Source organism: Malaclemys terrapin, chromosome 10, assembly GCF_027887155.1.
Source record: "Malaclemys terrapin pileata isolate rMalTer1 chromosome 10, rMalTer1.hap1, whole genome shotgun sequence".
Lineage (NCBI taxonomy): Eukaryota > Metazoa > Chordata > Testudines > Emydidae > Malaclemys > Malaclemys terrapin.
In genome coordinates this window covers 46,123,682-46,150,901 of record NC_071514.1, presented here as the reverse complement: position 1 = coordinate 46,150,901, position 27,220 = coordinate 46,123,682, and the positions used below count along the sequence as shown (strand labels likewise).

Here is a 27,220-nt window from a genome sequence, read left to right as displayed (position 1 = left end):
TGGGTTTAAGTCACACCCTTAAGGAGCTGTGGATTTGTTATCCCAGCTGGTCCTGTGTTCAGAAACCTTCATGAAATTTCAGTTATACTGGTCTAAGGCTCAGGTCTGCAACAAAACCTAAGACCAGGTGAGTTTCCTTTTTGGGTTTCAGGTTTCATTGTGAAAACATCACATCAGCTGTGCTACACCATAAAATGCACCATGTGCTTGGCTACCCAGAGCTTTGTTATGGTCAGTGTGTTAACACACAGCATCACTCTTGCATTCCTAAAAACCTACTTTCTGTCTATCCTCCACACTGCTCTCCAGCTCACTTCTCCTGCCTCTACACATCCTGATACAGACAGGCTATGTCCACAGTGCTGCCCCGCTGTGGCCCTCTAGATCATCATTGCAACAGTAAGGCAAGGCCTCAGATATTCCTGCTCCAAAAACAAAGGTGCCTATAACAGGAGGATCAGCAGGATCCGGACCCATACAGGTGCCTATAATAGGAGTCAGAGGCTAATCTGTTAGCACTGCAGGGTGTATGACACATTGTTGAGCAATTTGATTCCATCCAATATGTTGTGTGCACATACACTAGCCACTTAATTATAGACAGCAGGTAGCAGCATTTATAGGTAAGGTTGCCCAACATTTCCCATTATAAAACCTTGGTTTTGGTTTCTTATCACTTGGCCAAACTTTAACAGTTTGGGCTGAAATTCCCCATGCCAGATGTCTGCCTCAGGCTGGTTATGTTGTTGGGTTTTTTTTTTTTTTTTTTTTTTAAGTTTCAGCTAAAATGGTTCAGCTATTTCCAAGAACAAGGTTAGGGGGAAATACACTGTTTTGTCCATGGTAAAAACAAAAAATACAGCTGAAGCAGGGACTCAGATTTGGCAGAGGAGCTGCCCTGGTGCCACGGATGTGCCTTTTGCCATCCCCATGAAAGGTGGCCAAATTTTGGCCAAGTTCTGAGCCTCTGCAAAATCTAGTTTAGCAGCTAAAATCTCTGAAAGTTGTTTGCACTGAGCATGCTCCACCCTCTCCCAGATCCTGTGTGCTAGTGGCATGACACATCTAGCATCCTCTGAGAATGACTGAGCACACTCCATCCTGAGGCTGCAGTAGCTGAGTGGGACTCCACGGAATTGCTTCTCCGGGCCACAGGAACTGAGAGCAGGGAGTCTGTTTGTCCTGGGCTCTTGATGCTCTACCCTGGCAGCAAGGTGGAGAAGGAGAAAGCCACCTGACTGACACACAGAGGGGGGGAAGAATGGTGCAGGAGGTTGCAGGGTCTGGAGGGCGGGGATGAGCAGAGGGGGAGGGGGACAGGAGTTGGTGGAGGGATGGATGAGACTAGGGGGAGGGGTGTATAGGTGCAGAGAGGGGGAAGGCAGGAGCTGGGGTGTGGGATATGTGGATAGGAGCAGAAGGGGTAGAGGCAGAAGTTGGGGGGATAAGAGTGTGATGGGGAGCAGCAGGCATCTGCTGCCCCATGGCAGATGCCCTGGGGCACTCTGCCCTATGAAACTCTCCTTGTGAAAGAGAGGACCAGCAAGAGAGAGAGGCCTCCCAGGATCAGCTGCTGGTGGAACCAGTGAGTCTTGATCTTCCAGTGGCTAGAAGGGCAGGGACATGCTAGTCAGGGCCCCAAAGGCCAGATAAAAAGAACTGGCTGCTGCTTTCAAATGCCAGTTGTGGGTGATGCTGTGGCTGGGGTGGGAGGCTGGGCCTTTTCTAAAGCCTCAGGAACTCACCCTGGTCCAGTGCCCAGCTCTGATGGTATTTGGGTTGGATCAGGGTCTGCAAATGCCTGGTGCACCCTATAACACTCCTGTCCACTCCCAGCTCCTGCCTCCCTGATCTGCATTTTGGAATTTAATGCCCATGTGAAGTATTACCTTAATTTTATGGAAAATGAATTAAGCCTGCTCCATGGGATGCTTGGCTCAGGCAAACCTGTTACAAGGAGTGGGAGTTCAGGGTAGATACATGGGAGGGGGAACCAGGCTGAGGGTCTACAATCTCTAAAGCACATTTCCCTCCTGAACCTGGATTTGAACCCAAGCTTCCTGACTCTGTACATTCCTGTTCCTGTGGCAGAGGCAAATCACCTAAACCAAAATGTTCACAAGTGGCCACTAGTTGCGTATGGCTTGTTTTCTGGGTGTTCAAGGTGAGATGGCCATGGAGGTGCTGAAGTCTGTGAACTGAGCTTTGGACATCTAAAGTGCAATAAAAATGTGAGCTATTCTGAAGACTCAGGCCCATGGTGTCTCCAGTTGGGCACCAACAATTAGTGGCCACTGTTAGCAATTTTGACCTTTACTCTGTGTTTCAGTTGCCCAGCCTTAAAATGGGATTAATAAAACCACCTAATCACACAGGAATGTTGTAAAGATACATTCATTAATTTTTGGGGAGTGCTCAGATACTATTGTGAAAGGAAATTAGTAATTCTGTATTCATTGCAGGATTTGGATGGCATGTGGGCCACACACTGAATGAGGAGGATTAAAAGAAATATTGAAGAATTCCTCATTCACTGAAGACAGCAAGGGTCCTGTGGAGGAAGTGGTATGTGATCATGGCGTGAGGCCAAGGGGCTGGATTAAGGTGACACAGGCAGCCTTAATTCTGGCATTTCCTAACTTTTGATTGCTGAAATGTGAAATCTTAGTGTTCTTTTAACATAGCGTTTTGGGGGATGTAATTATATAGCTCACAGCATTCCAGGTATGTATAGCACACTACAGAGAGAGTGAAAGCCTGGTCCATGCTTTAAGAAGCTGCAGTCGAAGGGAGGTGCAGCAAGAGGTGATGCAATGAGGCTAGATGACATTGTGCCAGGGTCACTGTGAGAAAGAAGTAGGGTTTGGAGGTGGGATTCAGAGGAAGGATGCAGGTTGTGTGGTGGACAGGCTCAGGGATTAGCCCTCAACTACCACTGATGAGCAGCATTATGAACCTCCAGAGAGACTAGAGACAAGCTAGGCGACCCCTCCTTCCCTGCAGGGAGGAGCTGCCTTTCACTGAGTGTGTCCATTGGTATGCCTTGCTCTTTCCTGACCTGGCCCTTATTTTACAGAAATCTTCCAGGTAGGGTGACCAGATGTCCCAATTTTATAGGGACAGTCCTGATTTTGGGGTCTTTTTCTTATATAGGCTCCCCACCCCCTGTCCCGATTTTTCATACTTGTTGTCTGGTCACCCTACTTCCAGGGGAGGCTGGGGGCATCTGAAAGCAGGACAGTGAAACTAATAAAGAGAGGCTCCTCTGAGGGTGCATCTACACTGCAGCTGCGACAGTGCTTCCCAACTCGAGCAGAGAGACACACTCCCTCTGCTTAGGCTAGCTGTAACCAAGAGTAGCATGGGCAGGGCTTGGGCTAGCCACCAGCCTCCAATCCAGCTGGACCAGTGAATACTTGGGTATCTAACCTGAGCCACTGCCCATGTTACCCCCTGATATGCAGCTAGAACAGAGCTACTGTGTGCCTGCCAACCCAAGCTGGCCGCACGCTCCCAGCTGCAGTGGTGGCTCCCTGGTGCACGCATGCGCCTACCTCGTTATGAATCACACTACTATGGTTACCCTTCCTGGGAGCTGCCTCTGGGTACCCCAGCTCCTTGCAGCTGGAGGGCTCAGTGCTGTGTGTTTTCACAGATGAAGGGCTTGGAAGTAAAGGGATGATTGCCTCCTTGAGCCCAGCAGCTCTGAGGTTCTGCTTTGTGCAGTGTGCCACATGGCCTGAGTCTCCTCTTACTCCCAGCAGTGTAAATCAGAGCAGCCTACAACCAACGTGGTGGGAGTGGAGATTCTTACCCCTCTGTGACTGCAGCACATGGACATGGGAGAGAGGACCCATGGGAGGGCAGGACCATCCCTTCCCCTGAAGCAGTGGTTCTCAACCTATTTACCATTGTGGGCTGCATCCAATACTACCTGTATGGCCCTGGGGATGTCATATAGGCCGCCGCTCTGTGCTGATTGGGCTGCAAGCAGCCCATGGGCCACATGTTGGGAACCACTGCCTGAAGAAAGAGCACCTGTGCAGCAGGGATGTAGCTGCCTTACAGTCCATGGTAGGTAGGTGTGTTCAGGGCTAAGTATCAAATCTACTGGCCTCTCTCTGGAGCGCCACACAGGCCTCTCCCTCCCCTGCACTTTTGCGGTGGCCACAAGAGGCTGCTGACTGCAGTTATGTGGCTTCTTTGCAGGGGAAGAGCAAGGCCTTGGGTGGCCACAGCAGGGTGGGGATTTGCCCTGGGAATGTTCATTAATTCATAGATTCATAGATTCTAGGACTGGAAGGGACCTCGAGAGGTCATCGAGTCCAGTCCCCTGCCCGCATGGCAGGACCAAATACTGTCTGGACCATCCCTGATAGACATTTATCTAACCTACTCTTAAATATCTCCAGAGACGGAGATTGCACAACCTCCCTAGGCAATTTATTCCAGTGTTTAACCACCCTGACAGTTAGGAACTTTTTCCTAATGTCCAACCTAGACCTCCCTTGCTGCAGTTTAAACCCATTGCTTCTGGTTCTATCCTTAGAGGCTAAGGTGAACAAGTTTTCTCCCTCCTCCTTATGACACCCTTTTAAATACCTGAAAACTGCTATCATGTCCCCTCTCAGTCTTCTCTTTTCCAAACTAAACAAACCCAATTCTTTCAGCCTTCCTTCATAGGTCATGTTCTCAAGACCTTTAATCATTCTTGTTGCTCTTCTCTGGACCCTTTCCAATTTCTCCACATCTTTTTTAAAATGCGGTGCCCAGAACTGGACACAATACTCAGCTGAGGCCTAACCAGAGCAGAGTAGAGCGGAAGAATGACTTCTCGTGTCTTGCTCACAACACACCTGTTAATACATCCCAGAATCATGTTTGCTTTTTTTGCAACAGCATCACACTGTTGACTCATTCATGAAGCACCATGTAACTGGTGAGTTGGGTCCAGTGGTACACATGGGGAAACCGAGGCAGAGAATGTGACTTGCCCAAAGGCCATGCTACCAGTTTGTAGCAGAGGCAGAATTAGGCTCCAGGTATTCCTGGCCAGCAGGCCTGTGTGCAGACCACCAGCCAAGATGCCTTCCCAGTGACGGAGGAGATAGACCATGGGGCAGCGCAGACAGGGGCTCTAGTCCCAGCTCTACCATTGGCCACTGGGGGACGCGGCATGGTTCTGCCCCTCTGTATGCCTCAGTTTCCTGCCTGTCAAATGCCACCGCCCTCCGTTGCGCACGGGCCCAGCTGGAGCTGACCAGCCTTGCAGTCAGCCGGGGGCGGGAGGGGTTCTCGCCGGGCAGAGTCGGGCGCTCCCCCCCCCCTCTGTCGCAGGCGGCCCAGCGTGCTCTGCCCCTTTAAGCGCCGGCTACTTTGCCTGGCTCTGCCCCCTCGCTGACAGCACCAGCCACACGCCTGTGTGCGGAGCCCCGGCCGCGGGCTGCACCAGCCCGGCTCCAGGCAGGACGCGCGGCGCGCTCCCACTGCAGCTCTCTCCATGGCCGCCCCTGCCCGCGCGGAGCTGGGCGCCAGGGGCCGGGCACCAGCCTCCCGGGGCGGGCGAGAGGGCGGGATCTGAGCCGCTTGCCGCTGGGCCCCCCGCCATGTGGGCAGCTCCGGCGCCCCCCCGCCAGCAGCCCAGCCTGGGGCCGAGCCCCGCGCCCAAGGAGCGGCCGCTGCAGCGGTAGCCGTCCTGGTTGCAGTGCCCAGCCCACTAGCTCCATCGCGGCCGGTGGCAGAGCCCGCCCGGCGACCTGCGGGACCCCCAGGAGGGCTGTGTGTCGGCCGGAGACCCTGGCACCTGTGGAGTGGCCCACGGGCTCCATTCGCACGATGGGCCACCGGAGCGAAGGCGAACGAGTGGCACTGCACCGCGGCGCTGGCGACGGGGGGAGCGCGGCCGCCTCCCCCGCACACGGCGCGGCAGCTCCCCTCCTCCTGTGAGCAGGTTCCGCTCCTCCACTCGCGGCGATCCAGCCAGAATAACAACAGGGCGCTCCCCCTCCCGCGCCCATCTCCCCTCTCCGTGCTTCCTGCCCGCCGGCAGGCTCTGCTCCAAGGGGCGAGGCAGGGACAGATCAGGATGGCATCTCCCGGGAGCAGCAGCCAGGAAGAGCCGCGGAGCTGGCCCTCGTGACCCCGGGGCAGCCGCAGCCGGAAACGGAGAGCCGGATCGGTTTTGTTCGCTGCTGGGTAGTAAGTGGCTGGTTTCCGTGGCTTGTGGCTCTCGCGGGGTGGCTGGTAAATAAACTTTGCGGTAGCAGAGCCGCCGGCCCGGCGACTTTTGACAGGCCGGTGCGGCGCCCCAGCTGCGCGCAGAGCCGGCAGCCAGAAGCTGGGGTGCAGCCTCCTCGTTTAACCTCCCCCAGCGATGGGGACTCGTGGCTGGCTACTGCGCCGGGAGGGGCTGGGCATGGAGGGAGTCCGGGGGGGAGAGGGGGGACTGGTTCCTTTCGCTGACACGAACAATCCCCGCGGAGCCGGCTCCAAATCTGGGTCACCTCCCCCCTCCCAGGAAAGAAAGGGTCGGGGATGGGAGGGGGGACCCTTGCGATCCTGGCTCGGAGGTTGACGCCCCGGGGTCCTGGCTCGGGGGCTGGGCTCCGGGCGCTCCGCTGGCCCTGGCAGGGATGGATGGGGCGAAGCTGTCCCGCCCCGCACAGCCAAGGGCCAGTCCGGCCTTCGGGGCCCCTGCCCGCATCGCATCGTGACGCGCTACTGGTCTCTCTCCGCAGCAGGCCGGCGGACCCCCGAGCCCCAGGACACCCGCCCCAGCCCTGGAAGTCGCCGTGGATCTTGCGAGGCGTTTTCCGAGCTCGCCCCTCTGCGAATATCCCAGGAGCATCGTTCGCTGCCCTTGAGCCAAGTGGGCGAGGCTCGCCCGGACAGGTGGCCGCTGTGCCCGGAGCCGGCCCATGGGGGCTCCGTGCGCGGCACAAGCGAGGCGGGGAGGCTGAGCAGGTGGAAGAGGCGGCGCTGCTTCCAGCCTCTGCGGGACATCCGGAGCGATGCCCTTTCTGGCGAGCCGGCGAGCCCCGGGCAGAGGGGCAGTGCCCGCCCTCTCTCGCTAGCCGGGAGCAGGGAAACGATCGCTCTGGGTCCGTCTGCCAGTGGATCGCCCCCGGCCATCTGCTGAAGGCGGCTCCCTGCGCCCGGGCAGCGCTCCGGTCCCATGGGCGTGCGGCTGCGTCCCGGGCGCGGAGCTCGGTTAATCTTGGCCCGCGACCCGCTGCTGTGAGCGGTCGGGGCGAAGAGCGGCGGGAGGCAGAGCGCGGCTGCGGCTCTCTGGCGCGTGGGACGTTAAGATGGTGAGTTCTCCCCGGCCTAGAGGGGCTCCGCGGAGGCAAGGCCGGGCTGGGGGAGAGCAGCATGGACAGCGCCGGGCGCCCAGGCAGCTTGTGAAGGATGAGCTCCGGGGACTCGCAGGACACGCAGCCCAGTGAAGATCCCGCCGGCGGCAGCAGCAAGGAGAGGGAGCAGATCAGGTGCCGCATGAAAATGGTGATCGGGCAGCTGGAGGGGATCCTGCAGGAGCTCAAGGAGGTAGCCAAGGAGCTCCGGGAGGTGAGCGCCGCTGGGGCGGGAGCGCCATGGGGAGCCCCAAAGCGGGCCAAACTTCCAGGCTTTGCCATGCCTAAAGAATTCCCCTCATGGAGCAGGGCTGGCTCGGAGGAGCAAACTGTTGTGGGTACAGCCTGTGTGTGTGTGTGTCCTCTATTGTGGGTACTGTGTGTCTCCCCAGCTCCTATTGTGGGTGCAGTGTGTGTGTGTCAGTTCCTCCCTCTATCCCAGTCCCCTATTGTGGGCACAGCCTCTCTTCTGTGTGTGTGTGTGTGTGTGTGTGTGTGTGTGTGTGTGTGTGTGTAGGGGGCAAATTAGATTCCCCTATTGCCCTGAAACCCAGACAGTCAAGTCATCAGTGCATATCCTGACTGCTGACACCCCCCTCCCCCACCATGTCAGTGGAAAATCCAGCCCCCATTTCTATGCCTTCCTCTATCTCCAGGTTCAGGATAGCCTTTCACAGGAGAGAGGTGATGCCCCCCAAATGAGCGAATGCAATAGCTCAGTCCCAGCAGTGCCCTTAGCACGGCCACATGTGCCTGTTTTGTTTTTATGGTGGATGATTTCCAAGAAGCAAGAAGGGCTCCCGATTGCCCTTGACTCCATTGACTTCAATGCCATGGGCTACCCAACTCCACACTGGATCAGGCCCAGTGTAGAGCTAAGGGCATCTGACCCCTGGTGGATTGGGTCCAGTAGGCCCCCACGTGGATCAGGACCTAATATACCAAGCTGTGCCTGTGAATCACAGAAGTAACCTAGACATTCCACCTGTGTGAACAGTGTAGTAGAGCTAGTGTTGTTTGGGTTCCCCATTGGCTATTATGACTTGCTGTGCTTTGGACTGTAAAGTGCTGCAGTCAGGTCGTTTTTTTACATTTAATTTCCTTCCCTTCTTTAAAGAAAAGGGGGTGGAGAAAGGAGACACATTCCCTGTTCTTAAATGATACCAAATAGGCATTGCTTCCTTAAGGTTGTTCTGATGAATCCAATTGAATGTTTAGCTACAGTTTGCTGCATGCTGCCCTGGGTGACAAGAGTAGCAGCCTTCCAGTTTGGCATTGTGAAGATTGGATCTTTGCAGCAGAAAGAGAGAAACTTAATGATTTGGGGGGAGGGAGCGTTAATTGGGAGTTGGCATAAAATTGTAGAATGCAGCAAATCTCACAGAGAAACCCTGAAATCAAAGGATCCAGGAGGCCCACACCTAACCCTCAGGTCAACAATTCTCCTGTCCCCTATACCAGTGAATTTTGCCATGGAAGCAAGTTCTTTCCAACCTCCCTTGGCTGGTTTGTCCAAGTGGCAGGCCTGCATCTATCAGACCAGGCAGGGAGCAAGTATGTGATGTCACAAACTGGGTGGTGCATCAACAGGGTCTGCTAAAATCTCAAGGCCAGATTCTCAGCTGGTGTAAATCAATGTTGCTCCGTTGATTCTCACAGCCCTTTGCTGGTTTACACCAGCTGAGGATCTGGCCCTTAGATGGTGAATGAGCATGCTCCAGGGTTTTTGTTCCATTCCCCCAGCCATGAAGCAGCAGTAGCTGAAGGGGCTGGCTCAGCTTTTCCAAAGGGTATGGCACCAGCTGTGGGCAGAAATTTGGGACATTTCCCTGTGTGAAAATAGAAGCTCCTACTGGGAATCATTTGGGCATGACTAGCTTTCTCTATAATGTGTCCATGAGAAAACATACTAAACCACATTCAACTATGGCTGAGCTCCAAGGGTATCTTTCTTTGCTCTTGCTGCCCCTCCACCGCTCCTCCCAAGGCTGGATTGTGCCTGGGCCTGTGTGGTGGGCAGCATCGCAAGGAATTCCCCTCCCAAACCTTGCACCCCTGTGCAGGGGAAATGCATAGAATGGCTGGGAAGCAGAGCTGCTGCTCCAGGGACCTGATCCAAACCCTTGGAGTCAACGGGAGTCTTTCCATTGACTCTAGTAAGCCTTGGATCAGACCCCATCTTAGCACTGCTGGCAACACTAGTGATGTGGCAAAGGCAGGGGCATGGATGCAAAGGGGAGTGCACATGGCACGCAGTCAAAGTCGGGAGGAGCTGATTGAGCTAGCCAGATCCCCACTTGGCATTGGAAGCCGTATACCTCTCCGTGCCTCTTCTTGGCCAGAGCTCACAGCCACAATCCAGCTCTGGTGCCTTGCCCAAAATAACCCATCTTGGAAAATAATAGCACAGAGCTTTAAAAAAATAGCCAAGGATCAGTGACTGGGTGGGGAGATGCAATCAGCAATTGCATAGGAATCTGTGGGGTAAATCCTGCTGCACTTATCTCTTGGCTCATTGGAATTCCTTCAGGGCGAAGAATCTGTGGGCATGAAGGTTGAAAAGGGTTTGCAGAGGACAGAGGGGCAGGTTGCTTATTGTGGCTTGTTGCTTTGCATCTCTCTCCTGACTCAGCCCAGCCTGTGCTGTGGGAGGTGCAGGCAGCAGGAGAAACTCTGCGTGTCTGAGCAATGATCAAACCCTTCTTGAATTACTGCTTTCAGCACCAAAGAGTCAGTGAAACACAGGCAGTCCCCTCTTTGCCCTAAGGGCCACTTTGGAGCCTAGAAGGCATCATGCACCATCAGGACCATCTGGTTGGTATTTGCCTATGGGGTCACATTTGGTTTGTTGGGGGGCCTTTAGGCAAACTTGTAGCCCTGCTGCAGAGATGCAGTTGGCCAGAATCATGGGTGGCTTGTTGGAAGGAAAAGGCCAACCAGCTAGCCATGTGTTATGTGACTAACAGCTAATCCTTCTCCCCTTTGGAGAGTGATCGATATCTGCCAAAGGGGAAGATTAGAAATGATAACACTAGACTAGGGAGCAGAGCTAGGGCTTGGTGGGAAGAAGAGAGAGAAAGCAGGAGTGTTGATAGCTGCTGTCCTGTGGCTGGAAACACAATAATAGCTCTAGAAGAGAAGGGTCTTTCAGCTCCCCGGAAAGGAGGCTGGGCCATGTGGTTAAGGCATAGGAAGGTGTTCTGGCCTAGTCCTGGCTCTGTGACCTTCAGCAAGTCACTTGGCCTTTCCATGCCTCAATTTCCTCCCCTGTAAAACAGGGAGAGTGATATTTATCTGCCTCACCAGGCTAAATCCTGTCATGTCCCTAATGTGCTTTGAGATCCTCAGAGGGAAGGGTGAAGCATTGTTCTTGTAACAAATCCTGAGAATCGGCCTAGCAGAGTGATTCAGACAGAAAGCTCTAGTAACGGAGGCTGAGCTGGGAAAGCGCCTAAAACGGGGCACCTTTGCGCTGGAGGTGATGTCAAATGAAGAGTGCCCACTGGAGATGATCAAATGCTCTTGCTTAGTTGGAGTCCTTCATCTCGAGGCTGGATTCTTGGCACCTGTGTGTTTTTGACTCTGCAACTGAGACTCCTGTGGGATCCTGTCTGAACTGATAAACAGAGTGGGATGAGGCCAGGTCAGTGCTGGAATGAAGACCTCCAGGGAAAAGCCTAGAGGTGGGGTTGGATGATTCAGTGCCTGAGTTGCCCTGATTCTGCCAGGTCGTGATTCTGAGAGAATGCACATGTGAGCTGAGGGGCAGAAGCCAACCCTCTTCCATCTAAATCAGGACTGAACCAACGCGGTTGCAATGTTTAATGGGTGAGATGTTACATGGAAATCCTGAGCACTTATGCACTTTCAAGGCCTGTTGGAACTTTTCACAACAGCAAAGGGCCTTATGGCCAACCTCCTGGCCAAATGCCACTATGGCTAATTATACCCAACCACTGCCATTTCAATCAGATGCATTTTTCTTCTTCGCTTCCTGGCTCATTGTTGCTCCAAGCTGTCACAAATAACGCAGCTGCCCAGCCTCAGCCCGGAAGAGAGAGAATGTCAGGGGCTGCTGAAGTGTTTGCTGTATGTATTAATCTGTAACGTGTTTTGAGATCCTTCAGACTGGAAGACAGCAAGATCCGTGGGGAAAAGTGCTCGGTAAGAGCCAGTTGTCATTATTTATTAGCACGCAAAGTTTCAAAGAAGCTGCCTGTTCCAAGCTGACCCCCCAAGAGCTGAGATAAGCCTTCCTTATCCACACCTAGCACCCCAGTTTTGCCAGCAGGTTGGTCGTTGCCTTCCCAATGTGAATCCCCACCAGGGAAAGTGCTTTATGGTTAAAATAGGGGACATGGTCAGTGTCCATTAAGCAAAGCTTGAAGTGGCACTGGCTCCCACCTGAGATCCACAGCTTGACCTACTTCTGAGCGGCTGTGCTCTGACAGGGGCTACCCTCGGCACTGGAAGCAGTGTTTTGAAAGGGCAGTTTGAAAAAGCACATTTGTGCCTGACCATGGAAGCCAAGGCACACCTATGATTGCTGAATCTGAAAGGAATACAAGGGAGAATTTTTCTTCCATTTGTTTTCTTCGTGTACTTGAACCCACTTGGTGTAGAATCAGTTTCACTGATTCCATGGTGTACTCCATCAGTCGTTATCTCCCTTGGAGAAAAGACCCTTCTAAACATCCGCAAAGGAGCTGAAAAACCCTTATAAAAATCTTGTAAAGGATTAAAAAAAATAATCAGAACTTGAAGCTGGTTTTTCATCTACACAGAGATCTCTGTACACAGCCCCAGCAGCTTAAAGGAGGCTTACAATGAGAGTGGATGTAATTTATGCTCACTTTAAGGCCCCTTTCATAGATATTTATAGATTCATAGATATTTAAGGCCCAGTGGGACCATTCTGATCATGTCTGACTTCCTGCATAACGTGGCCAGAGCAGTGTAAAGAGGACTGAAGGTAAAGGACAATCTGGGCCATGCTGTTTAAAGGGTGCACTCGCAGAATCAAACTCGGGGGAGGGGGGGGGGTCAACTGGAATTACTGATTTAAAAAAAAATCAGATGGATGGTGTTCCATTGGAGAAGAACACTTGATCACCCACTCACGGACTCCGCCCACCAGTTCACCCCTGCCATGTCATAAACAACAGTATTTGAATTGGGCAAAATCTTTCTTGAGACTCTGCATTGAAATTTTTAACCTTTTCCCTGTGTTTGTGACCCTTTTGTGTTGTTTCCCCAAAATTGCAGCCAGTTGCTGTATTATTTATATTACACTAGCACCTAGAGGCCTCAAGTGAGACTGGAAATTGTGTTAGGTGGCTTGTGGTAGATATTGTACAGACACCTAGTGAAAGATAGCCCCCTGCCAAAGAGTTTGCAATTTAAACAGAGACAAAAGGTAAGAAGGGAAACTGAGTCACAAAGAGAGGAAGTGACTTGACCAAACTCTCACAGCAGCTCAGTGGTAGAACTAGGAATAAACCCCATGTCTCTTGAGTCCCAGTCCAGTGCCCTGTCTACTAGACCACAGTGCCTTCAAGCAGTTGGGAGGTTTTGCGGGAACAGCTAATATTGAACAAATAGTGCAAAATATTTCTATAAAGTGACTTTCACTTTTGTAATAAAACCACAAACATGAGTTTAGAATAAAGTTTGTGAAATCAGAGCTCCCTACCATACCATATGACTTATGTGGCCAGTCAAAACAGCTAGAATTTTGACTACACACTGGCCACAGCAAACTGCTCATGCGTGAGGTACAAGCTAACTATTATTTGCAGAAAGCATTCTGAGTAATGAGTAAATCGCAGAAAACTTCACTAAGGCCTCTTCATACCTCTCTGGTAAAAAGAATGAGTACTTGTGGCACCTTAGAGACTAACAAATTTATTTGAGCATAAGCTTTTGTGGGCTAAAACCCACTTCATTGGATGCATGCAGTGGAAAATACAGTAGGAAGATATATATATACACACACACACACAAAGGACATGAAAAAATGCGTGTTGCCATACTAACTATAACAAGAGTAATCAGGTAAGGTGAGCTATAAGCAGCAGGAGAAAAAAAAAAACCTTTTGTAATGATAATCAGGATGGCCCATTTCCAGCAGTTGACAAGAATCAGAATATCAGGGTTGGAAGACTTCTAGTCCAACCCCCTGCTCAAAGCAGGACCAATCCCCAGACAGTTTTTTGTTCCAGATCCCTAAATGACCCCTTCAAGGATTGAACTCCCAACCCAGGGTTTAGCAGGCCAATGTGCAAATCACTGAGCTATCCCTCCCCCTTCAGGATAAGTTATAAATCCTTGATGATGTGCTGGAGAGGTTTTAGTTGGGGGCTGAAGAATGCCACTAACCATCACCTCACTCTCACAGATCTTGGGAGACAGGTAGGGTGACCAGACAACAAATGTGAAAAATCGGGACGGGGGTGGGGAGTAATAGGTGCCTATGTAAGAAAAAGACCCAAAAATTGGGACTGTCCCTATAAAATTGGGACATCTGGTCACCCTAGAGACAGGCCAGTCCTCGCTTACAGACAGCCCCCCAACCTAAAGCAAATCCTCACCAGCAACCACACACCGCACAACAAAAACACTAACCCAGAAACCTATCCTTGCAACAAAGTCCGTTGCCAACTCTGTCCACATATCTATTCAGGCTCGTTCACCTGCACATCTACCAACATGATATATGCCATCATGTGCCAGGAATGCCCCTCTGCCATGTACATTGGCCAAACCGGACAGTCTCTATGCAAAGGAATAAATAGACATAAATCAGACGTCAAGAATTAAAACATTCAAAAACCAGTCGGAGAACACTTCAACCTCCCTGGTCACTCGATTACCTGGTCACTCAAGGTCGCAATACTCCAACAAAAAAACTTCAAAAACAGACTCCAACGAGAAACTGCAGAATTGGAATTAATTTGCAAACTGGACACCATTAAATTGGGCTTGAATAAAGACTGGGAGTGGATGGGTCATTACACAAAGTAAAACCTATTTCCCCAAGCTAATTTTTCCCCTAGTGTTACTCACACCTTCTTGTCAATTGTTGGAAATGGGCCACGCTGGTTATCACTACAAAAGTTTTTTTTCTCCTGCTGATTATAGCCCACCTTAATTGATTACTCTCGTTATAGTTAGTATGGCAACACCCATTTTTTCATGTCCTTTGTGTATATATATATTCCTACTGTATTTTCCACTGCATGCATCCGATGAAGTGGGTTTTAGCCCATGAAAGCTTATGCTCAAATAAATTTGTTAGTCTCTAAGGTGCCACAAGTACTCCTTGTTCTTTTTGCTGATACAGACTAACACGGCTACCACTCTGAAACCTGTTACCACTCTGGTAATGGTTCCACAGGCCTAGTGGCATATCCCTCTGGGTAGGGAAGCAAGTTGGGGGGTGGGAGGGAAGGGATGTGCCCGGGCAGCGATGGGAGCTGATGGGAGCACTCTATTCTCCACCTATTCACTGCTTCCCAGCACCTATAGGAGTCATGGTAAGCACAGCATAAGTAAGAGCAGCCCTGAGGCTGCTCTAACTGATGTCAGGCATTGTGCTGGACTCCAAACAGCCTCAAAACATGGGGAGTGCAAAGGTGGCTTGAAGCAATCTTTGCCCCCACTTCCTGTGCCCTGTTCCAAGTGCAGGAATGGACTGGATAAGAATCAGGGATAGAAAAAGGAGTCCTGCTGGCAGGGTCAATCAACATTAACCCACATTATACCAAGCCATGGTGGACGGCTGGGACAGATTCATGCCTGGTGTGACTCAACTGAGAATGAATTTGGCCCTTTCTTTAGTGCAATGGGCATTTAACTGACTATCCACACTGGTACAACAGCTGGGCCTGATCCAGAGCCTTCTGACGTCGGTGGGAGGCTTTCCAGTGACATTTGGATCAGAGCCACATGGAAGAAAGCTAGGATGTGTGTGTGGAAGGGTGGGGAGGCTTATACACTATCTATGGAACACCACCTTTCCTTTTCATGGTATAGACACAACCCCAAGCGTTCTTGTAACTAGCTCAAAGTACAACCTCAAGGCCTTCAAATATCCTATCCCGCAGGATGGAGGGATGTCTTGTACAGGAATTCAGTGCTATTCAATGCAATTCATCCCACAGGATGAGAAATATAGAGCAGGAAAAGTCACAGTTTAAAGGGACTCCATACACTTGAAGTGCAGTCTATTTCTTTAAAAAAAAAAAAAATCTGTTGAACTGCTTCCAAGCCCTTAATCTGCCTGGTAGTCCCCTGCCCATTCTCCTGCTTTTATAGTCACAGTTTTCTAGTTTAATAATCTTTGTTTCTCCCTTGTTGCTGCCTGAAAGACCCATGCAGACAAGTGGGGAAACTGACTAACTGATTGCACAGAAGAAGCAGGGAAATTGACTCTACAAAAAGTACAGTCAAATGTACAAAGCAAATAAACCGGGGCGGGGGAGAGTATATTTCCTCCATCTCTGTTACATGAATTGTAGGTGTTACAGCTGTAACAAGTGCAATAATTTCAGACAAGGGTAATTTTTAAGGCCCTGATGTCCCTTTAAGGCTCCAGGGCTGAAAATTACATAAGTCTCTTCCCTCAGGGTGAAAGACAAATGAGATTCTCAACTGGTGTATTTATGGGGTAGGTCCATTGACTTCAGTGGATCTGCATCAATTCACACATGCTGGGAATCTGGCCCAAGTTATGAACTGAGCTGGGTGAAACCTCTGCACCACAGTTTGCTTTGCCAATATTCGCACTCAAAGCCTGATTCTTCCCTGATCCGCCCTCCGCTCCCCCAAAAATGATCCAGAGAAAATGTGTTCTCTCTGCCAGCAATTATGTCGTCATCTGGCTCAAACAGTGCAGTTGCACACACTTTCCTACCTGGAACAGCCGATGCCATGAAAAATCACAGCTGGGCCTTGTGGTAGGAAGCAGTCATTTTTCTCAGAGAAACATCCCCATGTTTCACTGCAAAGAAAGCTGTGAAATCATAGAACACTGGAGTAGTGGTAAAAAAAAGCACTGGGTAAACTAACTGTTTTGGTATTCTAGGCTAAGCAGTAGCCTGACAGACATTGTGGGTGAGCCAAGATGCCCTTATTCTGATTTGGATTTGGATTTAGGCTAGGATGACATCAGGCAAAAGCCAGAAGAGCCATTAGACTGCTTTTTGGGAACTCACTTTCATATACAAGTGACCATGCTGTGTTAATCCTTATTTAATGATTTGGATAGATTTGTAAATAAAAGAAAATGTGAATAAACTCCAGATTTCCCAGATGAGCAGTGATACGCACTGTTCAACCATGTGTGATGGGCTGTCCACCTCACACAAGCCCTGAGTGGGTTAATGGGGGTTGGGGGCCAATTAACCTTAGACACTGCACCTGGAGGGGAAACAGGGCCTGACAGGGCCTAAAGGCAGAGGAAGCCCAGCTGAGAGGAGCTGGGATAGGCATGTAAAGCCAGGAAGGCAGAGTAGGAGGAGGCTGCAGAGAGGATGCCTGTGATCACTTCCTGGAGGGAAAGAGTGTTTGTCACAGGCAAGGAGAGGATCCAGGGGGTGAGTGAGCCCTGAGGTCCTGCCAGGTCTAGGGAGTCTTACAAGAGGCCTACAGGGGTGAAGTAGCCATGGGGAGCAGAGGAAGCTCCAGTTGCAAATTCAGAGATCGGGAAGGAGATAGAGGCTGAGTAGGAAGGAGCCCAGGGAATCAGCAACCAGGACTTGAGAGTGAGCAGAGCTGGATTGCTAGTCAGAGGGTCCCTGGGCTGGAGCTCACAGTAGTGGGTGGGCCTGGGTTCCCCTGCTAGCCACTGGGATGTGGCCCAGGATCTGGAGGTGGAACGGAAGGCTGCCTGAGGTGGCATGCGGACAGCTGGTCCAGTGGGACTCTGTCATCCCAGGATGGGGGACTGCGTAGTGACCTGGCCAGAGAGTTGAGTTGCAAAGGGGTGGAGGTGGAGGGGTGTCACAGCATGAATAACCAATGGCAAGCAGTGCTGGATGGGGAGGGAGCTAATTTCCTGCCCTAACCACAAAGATGCACACCTGTGGTGAGTGGGGCCCTTCCCACCATATTTATCTTGGTCCACGGCCATGTGTGAAATGACAGTGGATCCATCTGTGGAAACTGACTTTTGGGAAAGGAAAACAAAGGCCTGAAAATAGAAGTGATTCCCTGTCCCACCCACTACCCCACCTCATTAATTAGACATTGTTTTCTCACCCCTAGAAATGGGACCCTGGCATCAGGGGACCTGGGTTCCATTGTCCGCTTTGACTCAGGGTGCCCTTAGCCTGGAATAATTCATAAGTAATTGTGAGGCTCCATTAGTGAATGGTGAGCAAAGCAGGCAGAGATCTGCCCTGCAAGGTGCTGAAGAAAGGTGAAACGTCATTACTCTTACCAGTGTTAAGATTTTGTTGGGTGTGGGAGGCAAAGTTCTCACTCCATGTGGTGTTGTTTCTGTCCCGGGGGGCATATTACAAATGCCAGATGAATGAGCAGCAACTGGCCAGCAGCATGTAATGTCAGCATGAGACAATAAATGCCCTAGCTAGAGATGAGCCCAACCCAGGGCCGGCTCCAGGCACCAGCGTAACAAGCAGGTGCCTGGGGCGGCCAGTGAAGAGGGGGGGGCGGCATGTCCGGCCGTTCGGCGGCAATTCGGTGGAGGGGCCATCACTCCCTCTCGGAGCAAAGGACCTGCCACCGAATTGCCACTGATTGCGATCGTGGCTTTTTTTTTTTTTTTTTTTTTTTTTTTTTTGCTGCTTGGGGCGGCAAAAACACTAGAGCCAGTCCTGGCCCAACCTACAAAATTCAGGCTAAGAGGGGTTTTTATACAGCGGTTTTGCAAGACCCATTATAGTCACCGCAAGGATTTATAACAGGATAGCAGGTGGTAGGGCTCATATGGAGATGGAAAATACCCGGAGTTATAGTCAGTGACGATAAAAATGTTTTGGCAGGGATATTAAACCTCATGCTTCCAGGTTTAAACCAACCCTTAGCTACTGGAGAGCAGGGTGAGATCTTCAGTGGGGGCAGATTATCCCCATCTGTCTAGTGTGAGGTTCTTGTGCCTTCCTCTGAAGCAGTTGATGCTGGCCCCTGTCAAAGACCGGCTGCTAACCCAGATGGACTTTGGGTCTGATCCAGTTTGTCCATTCCTACGTTCAGGTGCTTGAACCTTCTCAGAAGGTGCACAGTAATCACTGCTGACCCATGCTGGGAAATGGGTCTATGAATAATACTGAGGTCTTGTAAACCTCACTTCCTGCAGGTCAGGAAAAACTTCAGGGGCCAGGCTGGTCCAATGGGGCTCCCCAGGAAGTGGGCTAGCCCATGGTATATTTGCCATGAACCTGTGGCACCATTATTAGATATCAACTCCCTGGAAGTCCTTGCCAAATCAGCCCTTGGTTGCCCTAAAAGAACCACACAGGATTCACAAATGCACAAGCTGCTTATCTGCCAACACAGGGCCCTCGGCAGGAGAGAGGCCCTAATGTGGAACTGTTTTACAACATGCCCATATAACTGAATGGAAATGTATAGCATTGATACAACAATGCATAAAATCCTATCCAAATGCATGAGCTGGCAGCACAGCATCCAGGCACGAAGACTCGCCAAGCAGCCAGCTGGAGCTAGGAACAGACCAGAGCCCTGCTGTGCCCTGAGGCGGAGAAGCTGTGAAATGGCTTGTACGAAACGTGCTGGCCCAGGAAGCCAGGACATGAAGGTAACATCATGCAACTAAGCCACCACTGAGAGAGTCCACCAGGGTGCACTAGCAGAGGGGGTGAAATTCCTTGGCTTCAGTTCCGTTTCTCCTGAACGTGAAATTCAAAGTGGAACTTGGGGGCTGAACACAAGTTAAAGAATTGCACGAGCCTCTATGTAAAGAAACTGAAGAAAGGGGCCTTAGTCTGCACTTTGGTGTCAATATGGAAACCATCTAGCGAGGAGGGGCTGGAACCTACGATCAGATTCAAATATTTGCAGCTAACCCTTTTTTAAAATGATCAGCTAATCCAAAACCCCAGAGCTTGATCTGGGGGCATTTGAAATCCAGGTCCAAAGTGTGTGTGTGTGTGTGTGTGTGTGAGAGAGAGAGAGAGAGAGAGAGAATGAATGCCCCCATACAGAAAACTTTACGTTAGCAGTGTGACTGTGAGGGTTCGGTCACAGAGATCCCCTTGGGACTGTCACCTGATGTGCTGAAATTACCTCTGAGCCCATTTTCCCTGCCAGTTTGGGACTCCAGAACCCTGCCTTGTTGAGCCAGACACGCTAGCCTGCTGCAACACAGACCCAGGGGCTGGGCCATAGCCACAGAGCTGCAGACTTTAACTAAAAAGAGCTCAGCAGGTTACCTGTCTCCAGCACCCAAACACCTAGCTCCCAATTGGATCCAAACCCCAAATTAATCCATTTTACTTTGTATAAAGCTTATACAGATAAATTCATAAATTGTTCACTCTCTATATCACTGATAGAGATATATGCACTGCTGTTTTCTCCCCCAGGTATTAATCACTTACTCTGGGTTTATTAATAAACAAAAGTGATTTTATTAAGTATAAAAATAGGATTTAAGTGGTTTCAAGTAATAACAGCCAGAACAAAGTAAGTCACAAAAGCCAAATAAAACAAATTTGCAAGTCGAAGCCTAATACATTAAGAAAGTGATTACAGGTAATATCTCACCCTTAAAGATGTTCCAATAAGCTTCTTTCACAGACTAGACTCCTTCCTAGTCTGGGCCCAATCCTTTCCCCTGGTACAGTCCTTGTTAGTTCCAGCAGAAATCTCAGGTGGTAAGCAAGGTCTTTTTTCATGACTGGCCACCTCTTTTGTCCTGCTCCACCCCCTTTTATAGCTTTGGCACAAGGAGGGAATCTCTTGTCTGGGCTTGTCCCCACCCCCACCTCATCAATGGAAAAGTACAAGGATTAAGATGGATTCCAGTATCATGTGACAGTCTCCATTCTTCCTGGGTCAGCCCACACATACACAGCAAGGCATGTAGGTAAATAAACCATATACAGTCAATTGTCCTAGTCAATGGGAGCCATCAAGATTCTAAACCACCATTAATGGCCCACACTTTGCATAATTACAATTGGACCTCAGAGTTATACTTCATATTTCTAGCTTCAAATACAAGAATGATACATGCATACAAATAGGAGGAATATATTCTGTAGGTTATAACCTTTGTTATGATACCTTACAAGAGACCTTTTGCATAAAGCATATTCCACTTGCATCATATTCACACTTATAGGCATATGTCCATAAAACATATAGAGTGCCACGTCACACCCTCCTCCTCAATTTACTGCCATAGTCTTGGACACTGTCCATGGCGGAGGCAATACATGTAAAATCCCTGTTGTCTCTGGTCACACCCCCTTCCAGTACCTTTAAACCCTAAAATGTCATTCATGTAGTGATCAATGGCTCCATGTCTAGTTGGCAGCCGGTTTCAAGCGGATTGCCCCAAGGGTCGGTCCTGGGGCTGGTTTTGTTTAATATCTTTATTAATGATCTGGAGGATGGTGTGGACTGCACTCTCAGCAAGTTTGCAGATGACATTAAACTAGGAGGCGTGGTAGATATACTAGAGGGTAGGGAGCGGATACAGAGGGACCTAGACAAATTAGAGGATTGGGCCAAAAAAAACCTGATGAGGTTCAACAAGGACAAGTGCAGAGTCCTGCACTTAGGATGGAAGAATCCCATGCACTGCTACAGACTAGGGACCGAATGGCTACGTAGCAGTTCTGCAGAAAAGGACCTAGGGGTCACAGTAGACGAGAAGCTGGATATGAGTCAACAGTGTGCTGTTGTTGCCAAGAAGGCTAATGGCATTTTGGGCTGTATAAGTTGGGGCATTGCCAGCACATCGAGGAACGTGATCGTTCCCCTTTATTGGACATTGGTGAGGCCTCATCTAGAATACTGTGTCCAATTTTGGGCCCCAACTACAAGAAGGATGTGGAAAAATTGGAAAGAGTCCAGCGGAGGGCAACAAAAATGATTAGGGGTCTGGACACATGACTTATGAGGAGAGGCTGAGGGAACTAGGATTGTTTAGTCTCCAGAAGAGAAGAATGAGGGGGGATTTGATAGCAGCCTTCAACTACCTGAAGCGGGGTTCCAGAGAGGATGGAGCTCGATTGTTCTCAGTGGTGGCAGATGACAGAACAAGGAGCAATGGTCTCAAGTTGCAGTGGGGGAGGTCCAGGTTGGATATTAGGAAACACTATTTCACTAGGAGGGTGGTGAAGCACTGGAATGCATTACCTAGGAAGGTGGTGGACTCCTTCCTTAGAGGTTTTTAAGGCCTGGCTTGACAAAGCCCTGGCTGGGATGATTTAGTTGGGAATTGGTCCTGCTTTGAGCAGGGGGTTGGACTAGATGACCTCTTGAGGTCCCTTCCAACCCTGATATTCTATGATTCTATGATTCTATAGGTGTTCTAGCAAAGTTCTGGGTTCCTGGTCCCTGGGTGCCTGAAAACATGTTGGGGTGTAGTATTGCTAACAGTATGCAGATAGCAATATCTGTTAAAGTGTAGGTGTCTTGGCATTTAGCCACCAATGCCATGAGGTGGTGTGCCTCAGTTTCCCCTTCCACATAGCAGTGCTCTTGCTGCTGTGCCGAGCTCTAAGCCTGTTTACAGGTATTAGCTGAGAAGCATCATGTTTGTAGGATTGTCTTGCTACTATCCCTAGAATATACAAAAGTTTTTCCCCAAAATCAGGTATGTTACACATTTTCACAGGGTTTGTCTATAGCATCAACTCCATTGTCTTGACCCCTAGATGAAGCAGCAAAAGACGCAAGATTAACAGCCAATTTATCACAGACAGACTCTGTTCACACAGTTTGGCTTGTTCAGGGTCTATTGCATTTCCCAGTCCCTTAGTGTACCATGGCAGGTGTTCAGATACAGATTCTCCTGTTTCTTTGGAGAAGGTTTTCAATTCAGGTATATGTTTGGCATTTTGGCTAGGAAAGGGTGCACTGCAACCATGCCTGCCCTTAGCCCCTCCCTCTGGAATCTCTTTGTGTTGGGCCCCAGGAGCTTGTGAAGCTTCCCAAATACAAAGTTTTTCCTTCTCCTGCCTTAAAGAGACAATGTTAGTTTCTACAAGCATAGCAGGAACAACATCTTTCAGTGGAGTTCTTTGGGTTGGTAAGATCCCCTTGGACACCCCACTCTCTGTTCCCAAAAGGTCAGCTAGGTGGACTCTCCCCTTCAGGAGATCTGAACCCCAGTCTTCCCTTAAAACCTGATTCAGAGGTGAGGGGTCTGGCATTTCAGATGCAGATCGTTCACCCTCCTCCTGGGGAAAAGCCTTTCTACAAAAGGTGGGCAGACCCTCCTGTCCCCATCACCTTCTGTCTGGACTTCCCTCTCTGGGCTCCCCTCTGAGGCAGACACCCCTCTGTCCCCCAAAAGGGAATGTGACCCTGATCCAGTTGTGGGCTCACAGCTACTAGCTGTGACAGACCCTTCACTGGCCAGCAAATTCCCGCCCCTCTTTCATTCAGCTTGGGCTTGCTTCCAGCTACAGAGGCCTTGGGGCCTGTTCCCACCGCAGCAGTCACCAGGACCCCAACTTCCAACTCTGGGATGCATGTCCCTGTGCACCCTAGGGCAGAGCCTGTCCCCTGCTGACCTGCAACTACATGGCAGTCAGCAGCTGGGAAGACCTCCCTGTTACAAGGTGGAACATCCCCCTCCCCCAGGGAGATGATCACAGGACAGGAACTGGCTCTATCCACCCCCTCCTGCAGGGACCTGCCTTGAGCCCTGAGGCTACAGGAACTGGTCTTGACCATCCCTGCCCCCAAGGGCCCTATTTCCCCAGCAGCACATGTGACTTCACCCTCCCCCATGGGGCTTTCAGCACAAGATTCCTTCTTGCTACTAACAAACCCTGGGACAGATTCTGCCACATCAAAAAAATCATTCCCCAGTAGGAATAGTGCAAAATTGTGTACCACCGCTGCAACAGTTAGTTCAGCCTGCAAATCACTAGTTTCCCCGTGTACCTTAGCTAAAGGTGCGAGGACTTTGTAACCTCCCACCAATTCTAATTCTGCCATTTTTCTTGGTAATAAATCCTTCTCATGGATCAGGTCTCTCCTGACCACAGAAATCTCTGCACCAGTATCCCTCCAACCTTAGAGCACTTTGCCATTAAGCTTAACAGCATGCATATGCTCACTGCTTGGTTGTGTAGAAGCAACCTTTACAAATCCTGTGTTGTAATAGGCAGTAGCTTGGGATACCCCTGTGCTCTGAGAAGCAGCAGTTCCATGTGTTACCTGCTGCCTGTTCCCACTCAGCCCAGGACATTTATTCCTCAGGTGCTCAGTGGAATTACAATGATAGCACCTTCTGGGCTCCTCTGCTTGTACAGGAGATTTGGGATGAGTAACGGGAATGGGAAGGTGAACGCCCAGCCTCCTTTTTCCCGGGGTAAAATGGTGATTCTGCTTTCCACCAACCCTGTACCCCTCTGCCAGTGGTTTATGTTTAATTGCAGTTTGTGATTGCTCATAAGAGTCTGCAAACCCAGCGAATTCACCCACTGCATCTGCCTTTTTGTCCCACAAATACTGTTTTACATCATCACTGCACATATTCAGGAACTGCTCCTGAGCAACCAAATCACACAATTCTTCAAAGCCTGTAATGCCTTTTCCCCTCACCCACTTGTCTACAAATTCCTCATTTCATTTACATAAATCACATTACTTAATCCAGTTCCCCTCTTAAGGCTCCTGAATTTAATCTTGTAGGTTTCAGGTGTAATCTGAGACTGTTTCAAATCCAGTTCCTTAAATATTTGAAAGCAAAAATATTTGAAGCATCAGCAATAGGTTGTGTAGTTCTGTACCTATTGGTGTTTGAAGTGACGGTGAGATGCTTCGCCTGGGACATTATAGAGAAGTCATGTGACAGGGAGAGCTGTGCTGTTAGCAGCTTTGTTCTAACTCTCTTATGTTTCATGTGGAAAGGGAGCGCTGTGTTTGGTCAGAGTTATGGCAGCACATGGGTTGTGTGTGTTACACAGGCCACGCAGGTCACAACACTAGTAGTTAACGCTTCCCAGTTTTCCACTGCTGCTATTGCTATTGGTTAACTCAAGTGGCAGAGATCTGTGTGAATCTAAAATTTCTAGCCCTGCTGATGATCCATGTAGGTGTCAATGTGGTTCCCTATGATGGAATTTCAGCAGGGAAGGGGAAGGTTTGTTTGGTGTGTTTGCATGTTTGTTTTTCCAATTTCGTTCTTTTAAAACCCTAGGAAATTATACACAAAAACTGTTACAAGATTTTGCAATGTCACGGGTGGTCCCTAACTGTGTTCCTCATTTTCTGGGTGTCCAGCTTGAGACACTTGGCTCTGATTTGCAGGAGCTCCGAATACTCCCAGAAGTGTCTGTAGTCAATGGGAGCTGGGCTTTGAACACAGAAGGTGCTACATCATGCCAAGCACTCTGAAAAATCAGGCCCCACATGTGTCAAATTAGACTTAGTGGAAACTTTTGCTGTTAATGTCTCTGTCCCAGCTCCCCATGTGTGAAAGGGGAAAACATCGCTGCTCACCACACGGGGAGTTGGGAAAATACATTCAATAAGGTTTTGTGACACACTCAGGTACTACAGTGATGAGCTCCATAAGGAAATTAATAATCCTGTCTCAGAGCAAGGTTTGACTAGTGGATGGTAAATAAGGCCTGGACCACACACCAAACAATGAGGAGAAAACAAAATATTGAACAGTAGCTCATTCAGTGAGCGGTGTCCATTCTGTACAGCGAATGAGGCAGGGGTCCTGAGGAAATAAAATTCTGAAACCATGTAATTAAAGACTTACTCCTGGGGGCATTCTGTACCAAAAAATTAAAAATTCTGTGCACAATATTTTAAAATTCTGTAAGTTTTTATTTGTCAATAAATAAATGCAGAGGCTCTAGAATGGCAGTGGGGAGCACAGACTATTGGCTGCATGAAGATGGGAGATCACGCTGCAGCCCCCACGCCCCTGGGACATGTAGTCAGCAGTGAGCCTGCACCCGACCCTGACATAGCAAAAGGCCTGGGCCTGCCCCAGAAACACCCTGGAGCCCTGCACCTCTGTGCCAGGCACACCAGGTGTGGGGCAGGCATACTCAGCCAGACAAGATCCAGGTGTAGAGGGGCTCAGTGTGGAGGGATCCAGGTGTGGGGTGAGAGGATTCTGTGTGGGACAATCTGGTTGCATGCAGCTCAGTGGGGGGATTAGGTGTGGGGAATCCAGGTGCAGGGGCAATGGGACTCTGCAGGGGCTTCCAGGTGAAGGTGGTTGGGGCTCAGCAGAGGGGTCTGGGTGTGGGGGAATGGGGCTTGGTGGGGTGGGGGTCTGGTTGCAGCTAGTTGGGGGTCAGTGGCATGAGGGTCTGGATGTGGGGGCTCAGGGTGGTGCACGGGGTGGGGCCTCAGGGTGGGGGTTTGAGTGCAGGGAGCTCGGGGGGGGGTCTGGGTGCAGGGGGGGTCCAGAGGCCTCGGGGCTGGGTGCAGGGGGGCTCCAGATGCAGGGGTTGAGGTTCAGTGGGGTAGGGTTCAAGTATGGATGGCTAGGGGGGTTCTGGATGTACCAGGTGAGGCTTTGCAGGGGTGTCTGGGAATGGTAGGTTCGGATGCATGGGGGTTGGATGGATGGGGGAGCAGCTCCCCATACAGTGACCCTTCCCCCCCACAAGTGAAGAGTGATGGGGGCAGGAAGCAGGGGAGGATCCTGAGCTTCCTGCAGCTGGGGGAGGTTTCTGGGGGTGGGTCTGCCACAGCCCCAGCTACTCATTGCAGGGGAAGAGGAAGTCCCATCCTCTCCTGCCTCCAGCCAGCCAGGACAAGCAGCTGATCCTGGCTCAGGGTAGGAGCCACTGGCTGGGGTGTCCCCAGCCCCGCGGATAATTTACCTCTCTGCCGGCTGCTGTAGGTGCCTGAAACAATGTATCTGCTCTGGTAGGGAGTGGTGCGTGACTGCTCTTGCAGCTTCCCTTTGCTTCCCTGTCAGAAAGTCATTTTTCTGCAGGGAAGCAAAGAAATCTGTGGGGGACATGAATTTTGCGCACATGCAGTGGCGCAAAATTCCCCCAGGAGTAAAGACTGTAGCATATGAACACACTCCAGGGGACTGAACTGAGATTGCAGAGGCAGTCTTCATGCTGGCATTTCCTAATTTTTGAGTGCTTGACTTTGCAACTTGAACATTCTCTTAATCTAGCTTTGTGTGTATTTACATATTATCTCAGATTTGGGAGCATAACTTTAGGCATCCACTTCCACAAGTAGGCACCTAAATAGACTGATTTTCATTGGTGCTGCTAACTTCAATAAAACTGCACCTTGTAGCACCATCCTTTATCTCAGAACAATGAAGGGCTGAATTGATCCAAGCTGACCTTAAATTGACCTGACCTTAGGAGCCTCTTCATTCCATTGGTTAATGTCAATGGGAGCTATGCATGCAACTGACACGGCAGGGCCAATCCTTAGCTCCCCAACTTCAGTTAGAGCTATGTTGCTTTCTGCCAGCTGAAGATTCCAGCTAGCTGTGGCCTAGACCATTAAGCTGGGCATCTAGAAAGAATGCTAGAGATGGGTCCATGCTGCAGAGCTGAGACTCTCATCCAGACCTGAGTTTACCCAGAGTTTGGTTCACAATGTTCTAATTCAGAATTATCCTCAAGAGCCAGCTAGCTCAGAGCTTGACTCAGAGCAAAGTTGAAGGGACAGCGCTGAGAATGGAGTCCCAGCAG

At 50.3% G+C, this 27,220-nt stretch overlaps 1 protein-coding gene across 1 annotated transcript in view; it reads left to right on the top strand.

The window, feature by feature from the left end:
• The first annotated feature begins 5,605 nt into the window (after positions 1-5,605).
• Positions 5,606-27,220, top strand: part of INSYN1 (inhibitory synaptic factor 1) — a 117,108-nt gene continuing 95,493 nt past the window's right edge. The window contains exons 1-2 of the mRNA XM_054041818.1: positions 5,606-6,198; positions 6,738-7,566. Of these exons, the coding sequence (XP_053897793.1) occupies positions 7,408-7,566 (159 nt within the window). The 5' untranslated portion in view covers positions 5,606-6,198; positions 6,738-7,407. The remainder of the gene's footprint in view (positions 6,199-6,737; positions 7,567-27,220) is intronic.